This window comes from Erithacus rubecula, assembly GCF_903797595.1.
Source record: "Erithacus rubecula genome assembly, chromosome: 3".
Lineage (NCBI taxonomy): Eukaryota > Metazoa > Chordata > Aves > Passeriformes > Muscicapidae > Erithacus > Erithacus rubecula.
Genome location: NC_136689.1, coordinates 132,360,585 through 132,377,042, shown reverse-complemented (window position 1 = coordinate 132,377,042; position 16,458 = coordinate 132,360,585). Strand labels below are relative to the sequence as shown.

Here is a 16,458-nt window from a genome sequence, read left to right as displayed (position 1 = left end):
AGTGACATGTTCTTCTTGGATGAGATCAATAGCAAAACCAGAAGTGAAAAATAACTGATATGCAAAACAGACTGTGTTTCATATTTAAAATACAAGGTTCTTTGCTGTATTCATAAATAATAGAATCACAGAGTGGTGGAAGTCAGGACCTTTGCAAATCATCCAGTCCAACATCCAGTTATAGGTAGGCACATTTTCCACTAGCATGATAGAATGGTTTGTAGTGGAAGGGGCCCCCAAATATCATCTGGTCTTCCCTTATAGCAATGAGAAGGGATGTGTTCAACTAGATCAGGTTACTCAAACTCCTGTTCAACCTGACCTTGATCACTTCCAGGGGTGTTGCATCCACAAGTTCTTTGGGCAGCCTGTTCCAGTGACTCACTCCACACATCGTAAGAAATGTCTGCTTTATGCCAACTCTAAACTTAGCCTCTTTCAGTTTAAAATTGTCCCCTCTTCTCCTGTCACTACAGACCATGATAAAAAGCCACTCTATGTCTTTCTTCTGTATTTTATGTATTGAAAGGCCACAATAAGGTCTCCTGGAAGCCTTCATTTCTTCAGGTTGAGAAGCCCAAATTCTCTCAGCCTTTTGGCACAGCAGAGGTGTTCCAGCCCCCTGATCATATTTATAATTTCCTCTGGACCTGCTCTAAGAGGTTTTTGCTCCTGATGTTCCTGTTGTATTGGAAACCTCAGACATGGATACAGTAGTCCAGGTGGAGGTCTCACATATTCAAAACCCTTTTTGTTGTTTTTCTTCTTTTTTTTCTTCTCAAGCCCTCATCTCTTCAGTGGTTTCAGTTATAAACTGATTATCAGCTGCAGTTTCATAATATGAAATTTTACAGCCCATGGCACAGAAGTAGTTGAAAATTAATATGAAATACTAAAATAGAGCTTCTTGGTTAAAATATTGCATTTAATTCTAAACTGTTGGAAGAATTTTTCTGAACCTTCTGCAAACTCAGGAACCTAGAATGTGACAAAACCTAGAAAAATGTACACCTAATTTAATCCTTAAACTTTCTATATAGAGCTTTTCTATATAAAGCTGAAGGAAATTTACCACAATTAGAACAAAGATCAAGTTCTTCTGATCTTTAATTTTTAAGGATGCACTAGAAATCAAACTTGAATGTGAAATAATCTTATTTAATAAATATTGATATATTAATATATTTGCAAACTTGAACAGGTTTTTTTTGCCAATCTTAGTAAAAAAAGTGTTTTTACAGCTAGCATGAATCCATGTTTGTTTGGGGAAAAAAATCCTCTTTAGATAAAATCTTAGGCTATTTATTGTAGTTTATCATATTATTAATAAGAAAAAAAATTAAAATTTAAATTATGTATTGTAAATATAATTTAAGAAATAGACAAAAATATGAAGGACTTCAGCTTAAAAAATACAGATGAAAAATCAAAGCATCCCTACTGAAAATAGGATTATGCTATAGTATTTGTCCTATTAAATTAAAAGTGATGAAATATCTTGGGATATTATGAGGGAGGTATGTGACTTTTCTTTTTTTCCTAATTATTGTTTTTCTACCTGGACATAATAATGTGGTGTGTTTAATCAGATGTAATGGTGTCTCTAATCAGATCTAATTAATTTTTCTTAATATGTGAAGAAAAATTTCCTTGACATAGGCAACTTTAAATGTCAATCATAATGAATCAAATTGTAGAGAATACAAACACATATTTTATTTAACTGTACTGTATCAAACTATAATTCTTAGTAAAATTTTGAAATTTTGTTTTCAAAGTTTATATTCGAAATGCTTGCTCATTATAAAATAATTTTCAGTTCATTACACAGAATTTCTGCATTTTGAATCTAAAATATGTAAAACCATCAGCTTTCATTATTAGCTTTTAAATAAATTTCTTCATTGTAATGCATATTAAAGCATTAAATTTTGCATGTTTGTTTCTATTATTCATAATATATAATATAGAATGTATAACTGAGAAAAGACATAGCTTACTTGACCTTTTAACATATGAAAAAGAATTAAAAAAGGAAATGCTAGATCAGTGAACATAAGGTAACTAAATTCTAAATTTTGTAACATAACTCTCATGACAGTTTCTTGTCACATGACATTGAGCTAGAAGGAATTGTCATGTCCCATTGATATACACTGGCATTCAGAAACAGTTTTCAATCATCATATGCATATCAGATGGAGTTAGAAATTTGTTGCAATGTAGAATTCCTCATACGTGTGACAATAGTTGGAAATAATCTAAATATCCTCAATTTCAAGATTAAATGTCAACTGAAAATTTGTTACACATGTGAGTGAAGGATGGCTTATAACTAACTATAAAAATAATTTAGTTGAGTCTGCATGAGGTAATAAAAATATGTTTTCTTAGACTTCATCACAGTCTGCAGTTTCCTCATGAGGGGAAGAGGAGGAGCTGGCACTGACCCCCTACTCTGTGGTGGCAGTGACAGGACCCAGGGAATGGCCTGAAGCTGTGCCAGGGGAGGTTTAGGTTGGATATCAGGAAAAGGTTCTTCACCCAGAAAGTGTTTGGGGCACTGGAACAGCTCCCCAGGGCAGTGGTCACAGCACCAAGAAGTGTTTGGACAGTTCTCTCAGGCACAGGGTGTGACTCTGGGGATGTGCTGTGCAGGGCTGGGAGCTGGACTCGATGGTCCTTGTGGGTCACTTCCATCTCAGCTTATCCTGTGATTCTTTGATTCCATCACATCCAATGTGACTAACCATTTAGAAAAATTATTTCTGTAACCTTCAATCAGAAGAGCTGGTGGTTAACCTTCCTGAAATAAATGTCTAATAATCCACAGTAATAATTAGGCATTAGAAAAGAATGCATGATTTCACTTACAAGAGGAATACGCGATTTCTATTTCATAGCAAATAACCTGTTTTCATTTTTTCATCATACAATTCTTTTAAGTATATTGTTAAGTAACTTGCCAAAAACTGAGCTGTTATTGTAGAGACTTTACAATTGTAGAGTAATGAGTAGGCCCTGTTCCAATTTTGTCAAAGTCTAACTAAATACTACTGGAAAATGTAAGATACAGATTCCCAAAAGAACAAAAAACACAGTTAATGTAGGATTTATTTTTAAATTTTTTCAAAAATATGAACCAGACTTTTCTCAAACTAGAATGCTGTTAAATTACCAATGTATCTGGGGCATAAATTACTTTGAAAACTTATAAAATTTTTTTGCTATAATTTGGAACAGGGCAGGCAATCTGCTTTAGTGATCTGTGTCACATAATGAAATGAGTAAACAGAGAACAGTCTGACTTCTCAGTCTGGGATTTTGAACCAGACAGCAGCCCTTTTACTTAGTTGGGTATATTTGTTATTTCTGAAATAATTTAAATACATAGTAGCATGTAGTTCTTAGACGTAATGGACTAAGCCATTTCAATCAAAGCAAGCTAGTTTTACTTTTCTTCCTTCACTGTTCATTTCTGTATGTACTCTTGTCATTTAAGAGTTGTGTCCAACCCTTCACTCCCAAAAGCATTTTTTAGACTATACACTGCCAGCTAAGCCAGCAGAACACTTGCTTTTCTCTGCATATGAGGCTTCAGAGTCTTAATTTCCCATAGAATTCCTCTTTAGTGAGTTTGTCACTTTTGGTCTTCTGCATATTTAGAGTTTGAAAATTTCTTTATTATTGCTATGTAAAAATTGCTCTTTTTACTTCTATTTGAACTTTACTTCTATTTAAACCATGGAAAAGTAAATAGTAATAGGCTATTCTGCATAACAGATTATTTACATTTTAGTTTTTTTATATCTGATTCTTGAAATATTTCATCTTTATTTAAAATAGTGTGACTGACTACAAAGTAATGCAGATATTCTCTCGAAAATATCTATATTTTGACATATTTTGTCTAGAAGACATTCATTTTATTTGCAAGTTTTAGGGGGAAAAAAAAATGGGCTATGCAGAAAAACCATAACAGTGAAGCTCCAAGAATTCTAGAATTCAACTCTTCAGTATTGAAACTCAATAATATAATAAACCTTCATCTCTTTTTGCATAGAAAAATGAAGTAGATGATCCTAAGTAAATATTAAAATATTCATCCAAATGAGCTGATGTTCATATAGTGTGTTACCTAGAACTTCCTGAAAGTTCTAACCACAGGTCAAGATTTAAATGTATAATCTTAGATACTATTATTATTTTTTATTGTTATCATTATTACTGTGCTGATTATTCTAACATTTATATGCAACAGATAGCATGTAACATTATTATTTTTTATATATAAACATATTTACCATTAACCCTCTGTCTTAGTATTTTCTGAAATATTTATGTCTGAGGGAGATCTTAGCCATCAGACAGTTTTGAAGTGATGTTTCAACATTTCTAGAATTCAGGAAAATGCTTCATGTGTAGGACACAGAACACTGTTGACTAGAAATTACATTCAATGGTAAACCTGTTCCAGCTCTAGTGATTTAAAACTAAGAAATATTTTATAAACACTGGCTATACACAAACAAGAAAATTATCTTTGCAGTAAGGACCTTGGTTTTCCTCAGGATTCTTTATTTCAAAGTGAAAAATTACCAAGGTTTTGTGCTTGTCTTTTTCCCCCTATTTTATTTGATAATTCTGTTAGCAAATTTTTACCATGTTATTGCAGGAATTTGAGAAAATTATAATTCTTTTTCTGTATTTCTATAAAATAAGTAAAAAAAAAATAGTGGAGGATCAAGTAATTTTGCAAGTATAGGCACTCACACCCACTGGTATATACTGGGATTTTAAAAAATCATATATGTACATATATAACTTATTTAAAGAGACATGCATTATAAATGCATACTTCTTCTAATCTTTGTACTCTAAAATCTAGGTGATACAGCTGGTTCTTGTGGTGATCCAGGTATCCCAGGCCATGGATCTAGGGAAGAGAACAGTTTTAGAATTAAAAGCACGATACATTTCAGCTGTGATATTGGATATATCCTCCATGGCTCAGAGGAAAGAACATGTTTGGCAAATGGAAGCTGGACAGGAAGACAACCTGAATGCAAAGGTAAATCAAGGATACACTCAATTCTTAAACTGTGTTTGTAGTACTGTTGATCACAAAAAACAATTTTGCACTGCCAGCTTTGTGTTGGGAATGGGATGCAGCAATTTTGGACTCATAAATTTTTTCAAACAAGTTTTTACACTATAGCAGTGGCTTGGCATCTGGTGACAAACCTGAAACCAGTTCCTGGCACCCCTGAAACTGCATGTTTACAGGTATAGAGGGAAAAAAAATAGATAAATCTCTAGAACTCATTTTTCCTGTTAATATTGTTTAACTTAAAAATATTGGCATAACCTGACCTTTAATCACAACCATTAGTACACCTGAATTTCAGACAAAAGACCCCAGCTTTAGGAAAATATCAGTGTCAGTATTTTTCTAGATTTATACATCTATGTATGAATGGTTAACTTAAAATTTCATTTAATAATACTGTTGACATTGTTATTTTTCAATAGAAAACAAAATGCTGAAAAAGTGTTTTTGTAAAAAATAATTCTGGAAATTTCAAAGTAGACAAATTATCATAAAAGAAACCTATAACAGGATATTTCTGAAGAATCATTTATTGTCTAAATTACCTTGCATCAGCATAGGAAATAATTCCCAAGAGATTCTTTTGCAAAACAAAGTGCCTCAAAAAGAAGAAAATAATTTGAGAGCCTGCATTCTTTTTTTCTGCTTTATTGCTGTTGACTGTGTTATCTGTATGAAAGAGTAATTTAATTTTAAAAATTTGTTTAATAAACTGGTTTTGTAATATCCTTTCTGCTGAATGACTGTCAACTTCACACTGCATTGAAAAACTTATGTGTGTGTGTATAAAAATGTTTTATATTTATGATATCAAAAGGGATTTGCTTTGCCCAACTATAACATCTGCTATTTTTCTTTGACCTCATTGATTGCAGAAATAAATCAGTTCTTATACATTTTAAGATGGTTTTGATGATATTTCTTTCTTGAAATGATAAAGATGCTTCACAGATATATGTAGGTGTGGGTATTGCAGCACAGGTGTATCATTCTAGTTTAGGTCATATAGGTTAGATGTAATCACATAAAGACACATTCAAATTCCCAAGTTGAACATTAAGAAACTGGGAAACATCAGAGTTCCACCTGCCTGTGAAGTAAGAGTTGACTCCATTCAGTGCTTTGAATTAGGAAGAATATTTCAGTGACGCTAGAAATGCATGATTCAAATTAAATCTACAATTATAATTGTAGATCAGACATTTTCTTATAATTGGAAGTTTGTTTTTGCAGCTAAACTGTCTTTTCACTACTGCAGATTATAAAGCTAAATTTGTAGGTTTTGTTTCTCTACAAACCAAAGGGGAAAAAACAGTAATTCATGCACACAGATTTTTTACTGTACAATTTACCTTATCAGTAGGTGGCAAAACTTACACTTTTAAGGACAAAAGAATGGATTTCTACCAAATAACACTGCTGGCAGAAGGACTGCTCCTGTTCCAATTTTTCTATTTCAGAAATAGTCTTTACTATGTTTTGAAAATATTTCACATTTTCCTTTATAGCCGTACAGTGTGGTAATCCAGGAACAACTGCTAATGGAAAAGTGCTTCGTATTGACGGAACTACATTCTCTAATTCAGTAATTTATTCATGCATGGAAGGATACATACTTTCTGGATCATCTGTAAGACAATGCACTGCCAATGGAACATGGTCTGGATCCTTACCAAACTGCACGAGTAAGGCACATTTCTAATGAATAGTCTTTGTTTTTCCTCTCCTCTGAAAGTAATGAATAAATAAAATATAGAAGTCTCACACCAATACATTTTCAGTTTTTTGTAGCACTACTTCCTACATAATTTTGCATGCTAAATACTTTTAAAAAATATTGTGCTATGCAAATGTGAAGAATAAAGGCAGAGTGTAGATAAATATATAGACTGCTGTTTCAATTTAAGGGAATTGTATGGTTACATGATCTACCAGTTGAATTTGTTGCCAATATATGTATTCAATCTTGTTTATGTTTTGTGATATGACATATCCAGACATTTTTATTTTAATTGCTTAACTTCTTCTTGAAAAACTAGCAGTACAAAATTCTGTTCTTCTAGAGGGTAGATAATAAAAACCTTGTAATGAACACTTGAGGGTTCTTTTAGTAGTGATTCCAAGGTGAAAAATTTTGTCCTGTTTTGACATAGCATCTTCTGTTTGGCCTCTTCATTAACCTTAAAACTCCTTTGGCTACCCAACTAACAGAAGCTATTTCAGCATCTCTAACATTCATAATAAGCATTTTGCAACACTTTATTTTCAAGCCCATCTGTTCCTTCTTTATTACGTGTCCTAGTTCATCTTTTAGTAGCAATTATGAAAATTTTACATTTATGTGATGCATGAGACTGCCTATCATTTTGAAGAAACACATCCTCATCAGAGGTATAGCAAACTGGTTTTTAAATTTTGAACACATTTACAGCAACCCAAATAGAAGCCAAAACTCGGTGATAAAATGTCTTGTGTTTTTAAATCCATCTTTAATGGATTTTTGTAATCATAAAGCCTGAGAGAGAGCCCAGTGTTTTTTTTAATTTATTATTTTACAAATTTGAATGAGATGCAGATTACTTGTACCAAAAATAAAGGTGGTTTGTGATGTCAACTGCATCTATATTTTTTCATGTATTTTAGAGTAACATTTTACTGAAATATATGCCAAAGCAGTCTTCTCAAGACATTACTCAGGTAGAAGCATGAGATTTTACCTTGAAATATGTCGACAGAGGAAGTATCATAGTAAAATTAAGAGAGGGAGATTCAGGATCTACCACTTTTGTTTAGTCAAGATGTTATCAAAATTTACAGCCTGTCCATACTTATGGCAGCTCCTTCTTTCACATCACTGAAAATGCTGGGGTTTAGAGCTGACACAGTAAGAAAAGAACAGTATTGGTAATTTTATGCTCCTTTACAGGCTGGGAGCCCTGGGCAGTGTACCATCAAACAGGACTGGCCCATGTGCAGTGTCACACAGACTAGACCATTACAAGCTATTACAGGATTTCCTCAGAAAGAGGCAACGTTAGATTTCTGCAGTCAAACAGAAATAATGTTCTCACGAGAGCTTCCTGTTGCTCTGGTAAATAAAAAGCCAGGCTGTGCAGTCAGCAAGGTGTGCTCCCTGAATGAGGTCTGCCTGCAGCACCTCATTGCCATGAGCTGTGCCAGGGCAAGAGATCTGTGTGGCACAGCACAGGTCTCTCTGAAGGCCACCCTGGCTGGCCAGGGTCACCCTGGGCATTACCTTTATATTTTGATTCAGTCAAAACAATAGTATATCTGTAAAAGTATTGTGAATTATTTTAGTAAAATTTGCACATTAAGGATAATAAATGGAATATTTCAAATAAAGAAAGTTTCAGAGTATTTGAAAGTACTTGTGTAAATAAGAGAAACAGTCCTGTCTTTCCCAGTTCTATGTTATATGAAAAGTGACCATGAAAAATTTATGGCTTTTTAATTTTTAAATAATTTGAATTTATTGTATTACTAGGTAAACTAATATAGGCTGATCTCCAGTTTTCTTTGCTAGTACATTAGTTACCTTTACACTAACCCAGATAGCCCTGTGGTATTTTTTCTAGTCTCTTCTGTATCCACACAGTGATTGCATGGGACATGTTAAGATTTGATACATGCTGTGTAATTAGTATCTACTCATTCAGACCATGGTACACTGTAGAGAATGTATACTATACATAAATCTTGGATTCTTAGGTCCCAAGTTATTAGGTCAAGGGGGCTACACCAAAAATATGTAGTGATGGATTTTGGTCTTTTGGAGATCCAGAAAGGGTGACATTGACATCAGCTGTGCTTTGGCACTGAGTTAGAATTGGTCAGGAAACTGCTTCTCACACTCTTCCAGAGGAAATAGCAAGGCTGTAGGGTGGTTTTCAGATTTACTATAAAACAAACCATAAAACACATGGGATGCTGTATTTTGTATGAACTAGATTTTTACCTTTTTTTTTCCTGAAACAATCACTTTTTAGCATTGCCACTAGTGTTCTCTAGATTTCTTGCTCTAAAAACTGTTCCAGAAATTGATAGATCCAATTGACCAGGTCTGAGGGAAACTTACCTGTTTTAACACTATTCTCAGATTACAATTATATAAAACTTTATATTAACTCCTTATGAATATTTTACTTCATTAGGAAATGGAATAATCTCCTGACACTAGAAGACATTAGAGGTTTTACAAGCATTCCTACACATTACAGTGCTAGACCTAGTTTTTGTGTAAGCTATAGTCCATGTTTGGGGATCACCTGAATATTCTTACTTGTTTATCTACATAGCTATGAGAGAATTTATAAAATGGGAGGCTTTTGCAGGAATATATTTTAAATTTTCCGGATTTTGTTTCCTTTCAGAATACCCTAGAAAAGTAAAATAAGCAATAGGCGTATACTTTTTTAAATAATGAAACTGAATAGATAGGAAAGTTTTAGCGTATCAAAGGTTGATAGTGGCATATGGATTATTTCTTGCTTTTTTTCTTTTTTTTGGTTTTTTTCATTTTGTAATCTTGAAATTTTGTCAATCAAAATTGTACAGACCTTTACTACTACTGTTGAACAAAAGTATTTATGTTCCCCAAATATAAGTGTTATATAGCTCCACATATTCTTGGCAGCTAATTAGGACAGCATATTTTTATCTTCTCTTGGTGAAGATAAGATTTATGCTAATTTTTCCTTCCCCTTTTTTTCCCCAATCAATGCCTAGTTTCATCATGTTTTTTTCCCTCACATATTGCTAAATCTCAATTAGATTTTAAAATATGTTCCTCATCTATTTACTTGCAGTTATCAGTTGTGGAGATCCAGGAGTCCCAGCCAATGGCATGAGATATGGTGATGATTATGTTGTTGGACAAAATGTTACTTATATGTGCCAGCCTGGTTATACAATGGAAGCAAATAGCTCCCTAATTCGCACTTGTACTAGCAATGGCACATGGAGTGGAGTAATCCCAACATGCAAAGGTACAACATTTATTTTTCTTGTCAGTTACTTCTTCTAGGATGCTTACCTACACTGTTTATTGTAAATTGCTAATTTATTGTGTATTTCCACAGAAATCAAAACTTACTTTTAGTATGAATACATTGAATTTATTTATTTGGTTGCAGAGACAATGACTTAATCTTTTGCTTCTTTTCCTTTTTATATCTCTATAAGCATGGTATAATGAACATTTTTTATAGTTCTGTATAATACTTTATGACTTTGCTTTGAACTATCCAATATGAAATGATGGTTTCGATTTGTTAACTGCAGTTAGCATGTCATAAGAAAGTAACCATATATATGTCCCTGCTTTTACAAACAGAACACTCAAATATGTAAAAGACACATCTAGGAAAGATATAAATATATACAAAATGAACTTTATCAAAGGCAAATTCATCAGAATTACTCTGTCTATAATACTGAGATTTTTTTTTCTTGATCGCTCCTTTATTAGACCTTTAAGCACCTTGCTTTGAAAAGACCAAATTGTTCCTGCGATTTTCCCAACAAAGATTTTTCTGATTTATGTTATTTTCTCTACTGTGGAAACTAAAAGGATTAATCTCAAGATATTCCTTCTTTCTCTTCTTCAAATTGCACACCTTGTTTTCATGTTTTTTTGGGGTTTTGGTCGTTGTTGTTGTTGTTGTTGGGTTTGAGTTTTTTAATGTACCTTGTTAAAATTTTAACAGAAAAAAAATCTGAACGTAATGGAAAGACAAACTTATCTGTCTCATCAAAAATATTTTCTCTGAGAGACTCACTTGGTAAACCCTAAAACAACTTCTCTCTAGAGTAATTTTTTTCTCTGTTCTTGATACTACATCTGTAGAAAAGCAGCATTATCATTTGGTGTTTTCTTTCTGGGTTCACACTAAGTGTGTCTGATCTCTATTATTTTAAAACTTAGTTAGTTACATTTGGACTTACTTTGTTCTTATCCATCTTCCTTCTGTTTCATTTTAAGGAAGCAAAGTAACATACCTGCTAAGCAGCACTCATTTCCTCCCCATAAATTCATTTGTCAAATTAAATCAAATTAATTTCAAATCTCCACCATGTTTACAATTAATTTTCTCACTGAACACAGTTCCTGCAATATTTTACCTAGTGCAGTTTGATTCTAATTTACCTTTGACAATGTCAAATTTTAAGTTATTTTTCTGACTCATTCTTAAGGATGTCAAACATTGAAATCCTCTTGATATTTCACTTTTTTCCCCCCTATTTGCATTGTGCTCATAGATAGCCTAAGTCTCAATTAAAAAATTATTTTAAGAACTGAAGAATGGACACAGTGGGCATATTGACCAAGAGTCTGTCTCCAAGAGTGGCTGTAAATCAACAGCTAGAAGATCATAAGACAGAACAAGTATTTTCAGCCTCAAATTCTCATGGTCTACAGGACACCTGATGCCTAACTGGGACAAGGAGATCTAACTCTGATTTGATTCAAGCAGAATCATACAAAGAAAAATTTTACTGTCAGTTTTAACTTCTAGTTTTTGAGTCTTTCTGGTTTTGGGTCATACATATTTTTGTAAATGCTAATTAATAATACTGTGTATAATCTATAGTGTTCTCAGAATTTCATTCTACTTCGGTTTGTATATATACATTAGACAAGTTAATAGTATAATTAAAATTATATATATATATATAATATATAATATATAATGTATAATGCATAATATGTAATGTATAACATATAATGTATAATGTATAATATTCAGTAGTGTAAAATGTATAAAAAATAATTTTTGCTGTCAGAATGAAGTGCCATGGTCCTTTGGTACTATTTAGTTAAAATAATTGGAAAATGAACTGGGCAGAAAATACATGCATAATTGTCACTGTGCCATTGAAAGACAAGATATAAATACTGCTCTGCTATGCCAAGTTGGAAAAGGATGCATGTTCATCTGCAACTAAATATTCAAATATTCTAACATTGTCTTTTTTGCAGACTTGCATTTGTAATATACTTGTAGTTCTTAAACTGAGAATGTTGTGGTACATATTTAAGCATAACTTTCTGACCAGAAAAGAGAAGCATTCTGGCTTGTTGATGGATGTTGTTTTGTTTTGTTTTTCTCACCCTAAAATTCTGATGTTACATCTATTTTCTTCTACTTCTTCTCTCCTTTCCCAATTATTCACCAGTATTTCCTCCCTTATTAGTCACCTTAGAAGTAAAAATACACAGACTCTTTTAAAAGGACTATGACAGATGACAGCTGTTCCAAACATTAGTTTAAAGGTTATGGGTGCAGCATTTAATTTCCTCTATTGTTGTGACCTGTGTGTTCTCTGCTCAGTATTTAATCTCATATTCTCATTTATCCCAACTGACTTCACCAAATTAAATAGTATTAGATTTTTTTGCTTTCTTTCTCTTTTGCTAGCACAGTTTACCCTCGTCTGTCTCATTCATTCTATCAATTCAGTCTAAATTTCATCCTTTCTCTTTTTGGTTCAGGTTTTCCTTAATTTAATTTCTTTAATACCTTTTCCCCTTAAACTTTCAATTAGCAATTGTCTGTTACTACACCACTATTCAGTGAATAACACTTTCATCTTCATCACAACAGTTGCATCTTTATTTCTTCTGCCTTCCCATGCAGTTTTTCAGTCCTCTTGCCTACAGCTAAATGGAAGATGTTTGTATTTTCTCCTAGAAGGCCTGGCAATTACAGAATATACTGTAATACTTCTTGTTGCCCTTCCTAGAGATAGCAATACTAACAGTTTCAAGGAATTGCAAATTCTTACATTTTCTCCCTCTTGCTAGCAACTAGATGTTTTTTGGTGATGAACTACTCGCAAAGCAAATAGTAATCAAGCTGTGGTACTTAGAAACAGAATTTCAAGAAATATTTTGCAACAGTTGTCCTGGAATTTCATCCCTAGCATTAACATCTAGCAAATGCCTAGGTTGGTCAACAGGAGGAAAATATTTGATTATTGACACACTAGAAAATGGTTGTACTCTATGTTGTCATAACAGACAAAATATATATATATATTTGTAGTATATTACCAGACATATCTTAAATGTCATACATGCCGTAGTTTCCATAGTGATTTTTAGGTAGCCTTCCTATTTGGTTTGATGCAGCATCCTGGTTTATTTAAGACACTTCATCAATCATCCACTGCCTCCTAAATGAAGGAAACCAGACATACTAACTTCAGGAAATATGGCAAGAATACAGTGAGAATGATAGCATGTCCTGACTGTATTGTCCTCTAAAAAAAGGTGAAATTAGCCCATATGGTTCTTCTAGTAATTGTGTACACCAGGGATATTTGCAGCAGCTGGGCCTAATTATTTTGAATATTATTGCAGCTGTTACCTGCCCAACTCCTCCGCAGATCTCTAATGGAAGGTTGGAAGGAACAAACTTGGACTGGGGATTTAGCATTAGCTATGTCTGCTCTCCAGGATATGAACTCTCTTTTCCTGCTGTTTTGACTTGCGTTGGGAATGGAACATGGAGTGGTGAAGTACCTCAATGCTTACGTATGCATTCACCTTATTGTCTGTATTTTGCTGTTTAACTGTAATGTTTTTTTCCTCTTTAAAGTCTTCACTTTTTTTTTTCCTCTCCCTCCCCCAGTGGCTCAATTCATTTCAAACCTGGAACAATTACAATCCTTCTAAAAATTTCTAAAATTTTCCAAAATTTTAATGTTAGTAGTGAAATAAGAAGGACATAGGAATCTCTGTATGTGAGCATACAAGAGTCCTTAGATGCAAACACAAAAAAAAAAAAAAAAAATACTACAGGCAATGTATACAACATCTTACAAGGCAATTCAAGATTAAAGTTGCTGTATTGGCTTTCAGATTGAGCTACATAAGTGATAGGGTAACTTGCATTATAATCTCTTTTATTTACATTTTTTTTTTTCTAGCTGTAATGTTGATTAGACCCTGGGTGATTCTGTGAAAGTTAACTATTTTTCACCCTGCAGTAAATTAACCTATATAATTTATGCAGTAAATTTTATTAATATGAAAGTTATAAATAACATTGATGGATTTTTGCATTGCTAGAAATTTCATGACAGTATCCAATCCCATTCATTAAAAGTGATTGCCATTCTTCTGAGAGATATTCAATTGATTGCACTGAAGAAGGAGGTTTTGTAGTTATTTGTAGAATAATTATACCAATTCACAATGGTCTTCAAAAAGGAGTCTAGCACAAGGAGGATAATATCTTATTCCTGGCTTTACAGTCTCTGAAATTTAATTTGAACTTGCCAAGTAGTTGTGCTTGCCAGGTAGCTTGCTAAATGTTTCAAAATGCACTTCTCTCTTCTTTTACTATTTCTTTTTCTCATTTTTCATCTTTTCCTGTCAAAATTTTTCATTATTTGGCTATATCCCAGTACCATGAAAGCATATTATATAGATCATCTTTTCTTTCCCTTTTTTCCCCCCAATTATATTCTCAAATCATCAAGTTTCTGACTGCTGCTGAAACTCTGTGCGCTAGAGGTGGAACAGGAAGAAAGGCATTTTTTATGGAAGAAAAAGAACAAGACCATTATTTGTTGCTTAAATTCTCTATGTAGAGCTCTTCTAGAGTCCACTATACTGTGAACACCAGAGACTATGAAAAAATATTTTCATTATTTTTTTCTTCATTGAAATATGATGTCCTTCATTCAATTTTGGATATCACAAGCTACTTATGATTTTTAAAATTTGAATATTCAATATTGCAGTATACTCTGCAAAAGTGGGCTCTACCATTAAGCTTCCCAAAAGGTGTATTTAGCACAGAATGCAACTGCCTGGGAATTTAAGGCTATTTCATGCCTATTACCTTAACTGAATGTTGTTGATGTGCAATGGTTACACATTGGCTTGCAAGAGAAAGCAATTGGCAGCCAGAGCTTGTCAAAGAGCTTAAGTTAGTTGCCATCTGGCAGAAATGAGAGGGAGCTGATGAAAGTCATTCACAATAAGCAGTTCTTGACATCAGAAATTTAGTTCCTAGCTTGATTCCATAGAGCTGAAGATATGCAAGGTACAGTTATGACATAGAGTAATTATTCAGAATGGAATACAACCATGTCCTTGGTTGAGTATTTGTCATCTATGACCCAGTAAATTTGTTTTGCTTAATTACTCATGCAGTAATTTCAGTACAGGACTGCTAGTTTCATAACCTTGGCAATAGATGACAAAAATGTAGACCTATGCCAAAAATTCCCAACTGCAGATGCAACTTATAATCAAAGAATTATCACAGAATGTAGTAAATTGGAAGAGAACCATAAAGACTATTGAAGTTCAACTGCTGGCCCAGCACAGAACAACCCAAAGAGCTTTACTCAGGTACCTGAGAGCATTGTCCAAAGGTTTCTGAAACTCTGTCAGGCTTGCAGCTGTGACCCTGGTACTTTCCTGAACCTGTTCCAGAGCCCAACAACCCTCTGGGTAAAAAGCCTTTTTCTTGATACACACCCTAAACCTCCCTGACACATTTTTGTATCATTCCCTTGAATTTTGTCACTGGTTACCACACAGAAGATATCAGTGCCTGTCATTTTGTTTCACCTCATGAAGAAGACCACAATGAGATCTTGCCACAGTCTCTTCTCCTCTAGGCTGAACAAATCAAGTGACTTCAGACACTCCCTTATGTGGCTTCCTGTCAAGGCCTTTAATTGTCTTTGTTGCCCTCTTTTGGATATTCTCTGATTACTTTATATCCTTATATTGTGGCACTCAGAACTGCCCCCAGGCTGTGCCAGTGCAGAGCAGATCAGGACAATCCCTCCCTTGCCTGGCTGGTGATGCTCTCTCTGCTCCTCCCAGGTCTGCTGCCTCCCAGGACAGGGTTGGCCCTCCTGGCTGCCAGGGCACTGCTGGCTGATTGTCAACTTGCCATGGACCAGCACCTCCAGGATCCTTTCTGCAGTGCTGCTCTCCCAGTAATTTCCCATTCTGGATGTTCATCCAGGGTTGTCCCATCCCAGGGGGATCAACTGTTTCTCATGTTGAAGTTCATATCGTTGGTAATTGCCCAGTCCTCTGATCTGTCTGGGTGTATCCACAGGGCACAGATGCCTTCAAGTGAGTCAACAGATTCTCCCAATTTAGTGTCACCAGCAAACACACTTTGTATATCTTTGAGCCCAAGTGATTTAGAAATCTTCTGGATGTTTGTACCAGCTCTATGGTGTTCACAGTTAGCAGCTGGCAAGCTGAAATCTCTCCAAAAGACAACAGAATTTGATTTAGAGGTCTCCCTTAGTTCACTGAATAATAATTTGCCAATGTCGACATCCTGACT

The 16,458-nt window shown here is 33.9% G+C and overlaps 1 protein-coding gene and 1 long non-coding RNA gene across 4 annotated transcripts in view; one reads left to right on the top strand and one right to left on the bottom strand.

Moving 5' to 3' along the window:
- Positions 1-16,458, top strand: part of CSMD3 (CUB and Sushi multiple domains 3) — a 568,112-nt gene that overhangs the window by 523,274 nt on the left and 28,380 nt on the right. For all 3 annotated transcript variants that reach the window (XM_079302232.1, XM_079302231.1, XM_079302230.1), the window contains 4 exons: positions 4,898-5,071; positions 6,619-6,795; positions 9,937-10,116; positions 13,494-13,667. In XM_079302232.1, the coding sequence (XP_079158358.1) occupies positions 4,898-5,071; positions 6,619-6,795; positions 9,937-10,116; positions 13,494-13,667 (705 nt within the window). The remainder of the gene's footprint in view (positions 1-4,897; positions 5,072-6,618; positions 6,796-9,936; positions 10,117-13,493; positions 13,668-16,458) is intronic.
- The window catches only part of LOC306800288, a 448,386-nt gene that overhangs the window by 404,088 nt on the left and 27,840 nt on the right, over positions 1-16,458 (bottom strand). The gene's annotated exons all lie outside the window — the stretch shown is intronic.